This window comes from Drosophila mauritiana, chromosome X (genome assembly GCF_004382145.1).
Source record: "Drosophila mauritiana strain mau12 chromosome X, ASM438214v1, whole genome shotgun sequence".
NCBI classification, from domain to species: Eukaryota; Metazoa; Arthropoda; class Insecta; order Diptera; family Drosophilidae; genus Drosophila; species Drosophila mauritiana.
In genome coordinates this window covers 7,485,229-7,492,582 of record NC_046672.1, presented here as the reverse complement: position 1 = coordinate 7,492,582, position 7,354 = coordinate 7,485,229, and the positions used below count along the sequence as shown (strand labels likewise).

The following is a 7,354-nucleotide window of genomic DNA, read 5'->3' as shown; positions in this document are numbered from 1 at the left end:
CCGCCAGAGAATGGTAATTGAAACCGGGAAACGTTGCCCGAGAAATGTGGAAAAAAAGTACCATCACAGTAATACATAACTTATTCCCAAATTTAATTTTTAGAATTGATTTATGATAATGCAAAGCTTCAACTTAGTGTTCCAAAGCACATATGCCCCACGTTGGGCGCCAAATAAACTGTTCATTACCTAAATAAAACTATTTTAAGACGGTCTCTTTACTTCCGATTCCCAGTCGATCTTTAACGTGTAAAATTGTTCATGACTGCACCAACCGGAAGCGATCAACCCATAGACCAATGAGCTTACGTCTCGCTCTAGTTTTGGTCCTCTTTTTGAAAACTTTTTACCTTTCTTCGAGGGTGGTTTCCATGAACACTTTAGCACTGTTGCTGCTGGTGATGTTGCTACTGCTGCTGCCACAGCCGATGCTGCTGCTGCTGCTGCTGATGCGCACCACCAATGCCACAGCGACTGTGGCGCACCACCACCCACCTAGTAGCTCTGCTGGCGCTCTGCTTACGCCTCGTTTCATTTACAACAATTCATAATTTTAAAATCGCACCGAACTCGCCTCGTTCTGGTTCTGGTACTCGGTCTCTGTTTTTCTGTTTCTGTCTCGGCCTCAGGACTCGTTGGATGCTGCTCTGCTTTCCTGCTGCTGCCGCTGCTGGCACTCATTTCATTTGATTTTTAACTGTCATCGACGGCAGTTCAGACCGCTAGCAACGCGTTACCCAAGCTGTGCTTATATTATTTTATATATTTTTTTAAGTGAAATAAGTTATAAACAAATATATTTATCAATTTAGTAATCATAGGTGAGAAAATTGATCCGCTCGCAAGATCGGATTTGATGTGTTAAAATATCGCGTGGATAACAAATATTAATGTGAAACTGCAATCAATGATTGTATTCAAACTTAAAAACCCCTCTTTTAAAAAAACACAATTGTTAATAAGTATCAGTTTTATCAGTGATCAGGTTTTAAGATTAAAAATAAAAATGTAGCTTATTATGTAATCAATATAAGCTTTATAAGGCATTCGTGTTCAATTAAACTTTTCGATCAAAGCCTAACAAATCCAAGAACTTTACAAAACTTTCTTGAAGCATTCAATCCAAATGATTGGAATAAAGCCAAAAATACTTCAATCAGTCTATGAACCCAAACTATCCAAACTACACTTCAAATTGTCATTGAAGAAATTATTTAGCCATAATTCAAACGCATCCAGGGGTTGCACTTCACTTCAACCCTTTGCAAAAGCCCAGATCAATCTACACGAAGAACCTGTCAGAAAGGGTTCAACGCAAATTCGATTTTGGGAAACGATGTGATGCATGCGTATCTCTGGCAGCGGGCAAAGTTGCAAATGAAATTTTGTCAAATTTTCAGGCAACCCAAACGGACACGAATACGGACAACATACAAAGGCCGGAGTTTCGGATGCGGGGCAGGGGTAACTGTCTGCTGTAGCCGACACACATGGACAGAAAGCCACAAGTGGCACATTATTTTAATTCGCAGTCAAACGCTGTAACGTTAACACCACAACGCCATGTCACCAACAAACCAACAAGTTCATTTGTCCCCATATGTGCGTGCATATGAGCGGGGTGGCTTAAACACAGGGCAGGAGCAGGACGCTTAACGAGCAAGGGTTAAAAATGTTATTTATTAGCTATTTGAGCGATCTAGTTTGGTCATAAATCATTTCATCTTTAAAATGATTAGCTAATATTCAGATTTGCATTCTTAGGCAGCTACTTATTTTCCAATTCCTTACCCTTTGAAACTATTTACCTATAATGATTACAAGCCACTGTTCATAAAGCCCCACATTGGGCGCCAATTACACGATACATCACGCTTTACAAAGATTACAACCGCGCCTGAATGGCACAAAATGCGAACATAGACTTCGTTCGGGGTTGCACACCAGGTGAGCACGAGGAGGGTTGCTAACCAACTCCATGGGTGGGAAGATGAACTCCAGAGTGATTTCGGAGTGAAGTGGCGTGGGCAACTTATCGCTGTTTGATATGCAGTAATTATGTTATAAGGTTGCCCAGCCCAAGTGCCAGTTAAGTGTATGCTTACAGGGGTTGCCCGCAATCCCAGTCGGCTCTTCTATGTTCCGGTGGTGGCTTGAATTCAACATCGATGATGCGACATCAATCAGCTGGGCAGCCTTGAGTGGGTGGATCACCACCCAAGGGGAATCCAGTGGAGGGATTACTTTCTACTCTGGTTTTAATTGCCACGCTGTTTGAGAAGCGGAAAAAAAAGAATTACGCAAAAGTTAGTACTCAGCTTATCCCCAGACGAAAGACAAACAAAAGTCGGATGCACTTTGCGCATTAATCTCAGCTCCATATTTTTAGTTCTCGGACTTATTCTCAGCTGCAAAACTTATGCAGAAACTTGGGCATGGGCCATAAAAGAAAGTTGCCCGACAGCTGCTGATTGAATATTAAAATGCTGCCAGTTGCTCCAGAGCCACCACAGCCATACCCAATTTAAAAATGAGAAGAGAAACCGGCAATTAAAGCTCTGCCCAGCAGCATCAATCAGTGCCGGGGAAAATCAACGGAATTTCCACCGAGGACCAGATGCCGGGCTGGCCACGCCTATCACCGCCCACACCCATCGCGCCTTAATTAGCATAATCTAATTTTAACTTTGTCGCAAAAATGTCCCCCTAACCATCATTTTTACCTCTCCCGAACAACGGCTGCCAAAAAATGCAAATCAACACCCCGTCCCTTTGAAAATCTCCGCCTCCAAAACCCCCAATCATATATTCCTTTTGCGACGGTTGGAAACTTTATATATTTTTACAACGAAATGAAAAAACAATAAAAATAAAAAATTCCACAAATCCAACATGGCATAACAGAAAAAACAGAAGGAATGCAAATGAATGTTCCAAGCAATCGTATAGAAGATGAGGATACCTAAAAATTCATTACATTCTAAAATGAATAATTGCAAATTATGTTTTTCGTTTGCTAAAAAACCATAGAAAGGAGAAAAACATGAACCATTTTGTCTAAGTTCAGCAACTATTAATGCCTTCAAATTGTTTAATTGGTACTCCTTGATGTTACTTTCGGTTTATTATAGGGTATTCGGTTGCAGGCGTCGTCTGTGGGTTGTTAAAAACTTTTTAAATGCGAAAATGAAAGAGCAACAAGGCAATGGAGTCGTGGAAATGGAGGGGAGTTCTCCAATGAGTGGTTCTGTACTGTTCCTGGTTAGAATTGACAGGCACGCAGGCGGCACAGGATACAAGCAGCCAGGACACAGCGTCAAGTGCCTCAACAGTTTGGCAACACAACAATTGAGTTTGTCCTCCAACGTTCGCGGAAATGGAGGCGGCAATGAGGGTGGGTGTGTCACTGCTGTTGAAACATTTAATTTACTGGAATTTGGCGCGATGTGTGTAAGCTTATTAACAGCTTTTGGGGGATCAGCGGGGAGTTGGAGACGGAAAAAAATTAAGGGGATAACGGAGAGTGGGGGAACTTCCGCGCCTGTTTTTCTATGCAAATTTCATTTGTTTCTGGGTGCTGGCCACAGATGTTGGCTTAATAAAGTTATAATAAAGGTAGCTTAGCTGACGGCAGCTGTGGAACAATGGATTTGATGCACATGGCAGTTATGCTATTACAATGATACGAATACAGGACTCCAAAGGTCGCTGGTTGGATGCTTAAGGCTTGGTCTGATTTCTAATCTACTTTTCTATACGGCCCTTTACCAATTACTTTCCATTTACTAACGTCTTGGCTTTTCAGTCAATCTTAAGACGCTTTTAAGTTCAACACCAAGTCCCTGCAGCCATTATTTAGACTTGCTTGCCCACCGAGAAAACTCACACACTCATACACCGAGACAGATTCACTCGGAGCAAACAGGAAATTCAGATTTAATTGTCCCGTGGGTAATGGTTGGGCGGGAGCATGGAAAAGGCGGTGGAATGCCGGTCCAAGACAATGCAAATATATCCCTATACAAATATAAATCTCAAGTGACTTCAGCCACAGAACTGAGCCAACGTCTTTTGTGTGTTCTTAACTTTTTTCTCCAACAGCAGCTGGAATGAAGGACAGCAGCAACAGCAGCAACATCTCGTCGAGCAACACAGCAGGGATGCCATGCTCCACGGGAGGAGCAGTAACGTCGTCAGGGGTAACCACCAGCAATGCCACGCCCAGTGCGCCTAGTACGCCCACATCAGCAGCAGCAGCAGCAGCGGCGGCAGCAGCATCTGCTGCAGACCCAACCGCAACGAATCCGCAAAATCCGCAGCAACGCAGCAAGAGCAACATCCATGAGCTAAGAAATCAGGACTACGTCAGTCGTCTAATGGCAGCCACACCACCTTATTTGTATTCCGCACCCGTGGGACCGAATAATTTCTTTTTCAGCGATATGCTGCGTTCCTTGGTGCAAGCGCGAAATAATGAGACGGCGCGTGTCTTGCAGCTGCAGCAACAACAGCAACAGCAGCAGCAGCAGGCACAGCAGCAACAGCAGCAGCAACATCAGGCCGCCTTGGTGAGGCGGCCAAGAAAACGCTCCTGGTCGCACCGGCCATACTACGAGCAATTGCGGGAGCGACGCGATGCAGAGGAGAAGCAGCAGCAACACCAGCAGCAGCAGCAACATCAACAGCATCAGCAGCAGCAACATCAGCAACTTCAGCAACAACTGGTGCCGGAGAAACCTCTGGAGCTAACCAATAAGGCAATGACACCCTATGGCTATGCCAAAATGGAAACCAAACCAGGTGCTTTGGGTATAACACCACCAACGCCGCAGACGGCACCACCAACGGCTGGCAATAAGACTGGTGGTCTGGGCGGTGCCGTGGACACTAACCTGCAGGACAATACACCGCCGGCGGCATCGTTGCCACCACAGGACTTGGTCCTGCCGCCACCACCACCGGTTTGGTATCCACCACTCTATGCACCCTACGGCATCGATCCGTTGCACTTCTTCATCGATCTCCGAGTTTCCGGACACATATACGATAGAAAGAAGGAGAATGTCTCACCGCTTTCGAGTAGCAACAATGCACTTGCCGAAGAGGGTTCACCCGGCTCGTGTTCCAGCTCGGGCGCCACATCCGCTTCCGGTTTGGCCAGTAATTTGCTGAGCAAACAGCGTCATGGCTCCGCCTTCACCGTACCCATACCCAAGGCGGCCCAAAACGATGCGATCAATCTGTGCGCCAACGCGGCTGGATCAACCGCCGGCGGTGGTGGCGCAGTGACCACCAGCACATTGGGCAACAAATTCGAGCACTATGCCAAATACTATGATCTGGGCGAGACCAAGGAAAATCAGCCGTCCAGTACGGCTGCTAATCTTTCGGCAGCCGCTGCTGCCGCCGCTGCAGCTGCGAACCTATCGAAATCGGGCGCCAGCTATATGTTGCAACATCTGCCACGCCTATACAGTCAGTTTGCCGCCCATCAGGCGCAGGTGCAGAGCCAGGATACCGATGCCAAGTCGGAATCGGCATCGGTTAGTGCCTCACTTTCGGCACCCGATCTTTGCGATGAAGATTCACTGGGACGAAATTCCAGTGACACGGGCGCCGGTTTGGAGGGAACCAGCGGCAATCAGGCCAATTGTGACATCGATGTGGAGATCATCGACTCCATCAAGTATCGCACGGATGGCGAGAGCAGTCGATGTTCCAGCAACGACGAGGCTTCCATCACGCAAATCGATTGAGGCTACTTATTTAAATAATACGAATAAAGTTAATGTGTCCATGATATGATCATTGTTTAATTTATTTTCTACAGAAATTGGGGGTTTTAAGAAGGTAAGTAACTTGGAAAATAAGAAGAAACAGTTACTCGCCAAATATGATTTCTATACAACAAAATGATAAGGATCTATTCAATCAACGTTTCTTTGCAAATAAACATGACAGCTTGTAACTGAAACTCTGGCCCAAGTTGAAGATTCCCTGCCCCTTGAAATCTGCAGCGGTAAAAGTAATTTCATAAATCATTTCACGCCGTCGTCGTCGCCTGTTGGTTCATCTTTCACGTATTTGCTGCCTCAAGGCATTTTTTAAATGTCGTTGCGCGAATTGTCGAGCATCAGGCCCACCAACGTTGGGCGCCACATAAAAAAGGAGCCTTCATCATACCGCCACCGAGCATTACACGCCTGACTACGCTTTGTGTAAATTAAAACTGCTGCCGGCTGCTGGCTGACGATGACAATGCCACCCACTTCCCGCCACAGTTCTCTTGCATTCCTCGTTTTTTTTATTCTTTTTTTCATTTGAGCCCCACAGGATATTAATTTTTACACCATTCATTGATTTTGTTTGCTACCCGGTTGCTTAATGAACACATTGCAATGCAAAACGGTGGGGGCGTGGCGACTTGTGCGTTCACCAGGCTCGTTTCCGTTTCCGTTTTTATTTATGTTTCTTCTTGTTTTTCCCCCCTTAACATTGTTATCAAACGTATGGATTTTCATGAGTTTGCAAATTTCTGCACATTGAGGCAGAAAAAGTGCACTGAAAGCCAATCAAAGCAGCAGTAACAAAACAAAAAAGTGAATAAAAAACCAAAACGAGTACAGTCTGAATCAAAAGTGTCGATAAAAATTTGCATGGACATCGCTAAGAGAGGCGGGGCCAAAAAAGGAGAAGCAAAGTGGGGCTCTCATCATCATCATCGTGATTGTGTAATCAAAGTAAGTAGCAAGAAGAGATAGCAGCGAAATTGAAATTCAACCTAATTGCAGGAAATTTATAACTCAACTTAACAGCTGACAGATTTTTCCCTTTTTGCTGCCGCGGGGAGTTCTTTGCGGTTAGAGGAGGGTCCTTTCATGAATACTTGCGTACTTTTGTTATCCTCTCGAAATTCATAAATCTTGGCAGACGCTCATAATTCATGCAACAGTCGACAATTGGCAGCGGTTTCCACTCAAGACGATGGGGATGATAGTGGGTGTGGGTAAGGATTTTCCAACCAGCAATAAGATCAACTTGCGGCTGAAAACAAATTTTACCAATGACAATTCGGGCTAACTGGCAACCAACAAAAAAAAAAAAACAGGAAAATATTTCGAGAAAACCCGAAGAAGCGTTGAAAATCCTTTGGGCGAGGATGGGGTGGAGTTTCTTTTTTAACAAACAATGAATGCAGCATCTCCCAAGGGGACAAAAGTACTTGGGCGTGTTGACAGCTTAAAGCTTTCCCCTTAATTGATAGATTTGTTTGTCTAAAAGGCAAGGAAATTAAAGAAGACGTGAAAAAGAGTTATTGTATTGGGTGGAATGGGATTATTTAATGCTACTGTCT

General features: G+C 44.7%; 1 protein-coding gene across 2 annotated transcripts; it reads left to right on the top strand.

The window, feature by feature from the left end:
• Window positions 1-708: 708 nt before the first annotated feature.
• Window positions 709-5,800, top strand: LOC117148365 (general transcriptional corepressor CYC8). 2 transcript variants are annotated; one of them, XM_033315723.1, is made up of 2 exons: window positions 709-821; window positions 4,102-5,800. In XM_033315723.1, the coding sequence occupies exon 2, from the start codon at window positions 4,110-4,112 to the stop codon at window positions 5,754-5,756; it is 1,647 nt and encodes a 548-aa protein (XP_033171614.1). In that variant the 5' UTR covers window positions 709-821; window positions 4,102-4,109; the 3' UTR covers window positions 5,757-5,800. The 2 variants fall into 2 exon arrangements, with proteins under 2 accessions (XP_033171614.1, XP_033171613.1); XM_033315722.1 differs by lacking the exon at window positions 709-821 and adding an exon at window positions 1,786-1,947.
• Window positions 5,801-7,354: the final 1,554 nt, after the last annotated feature.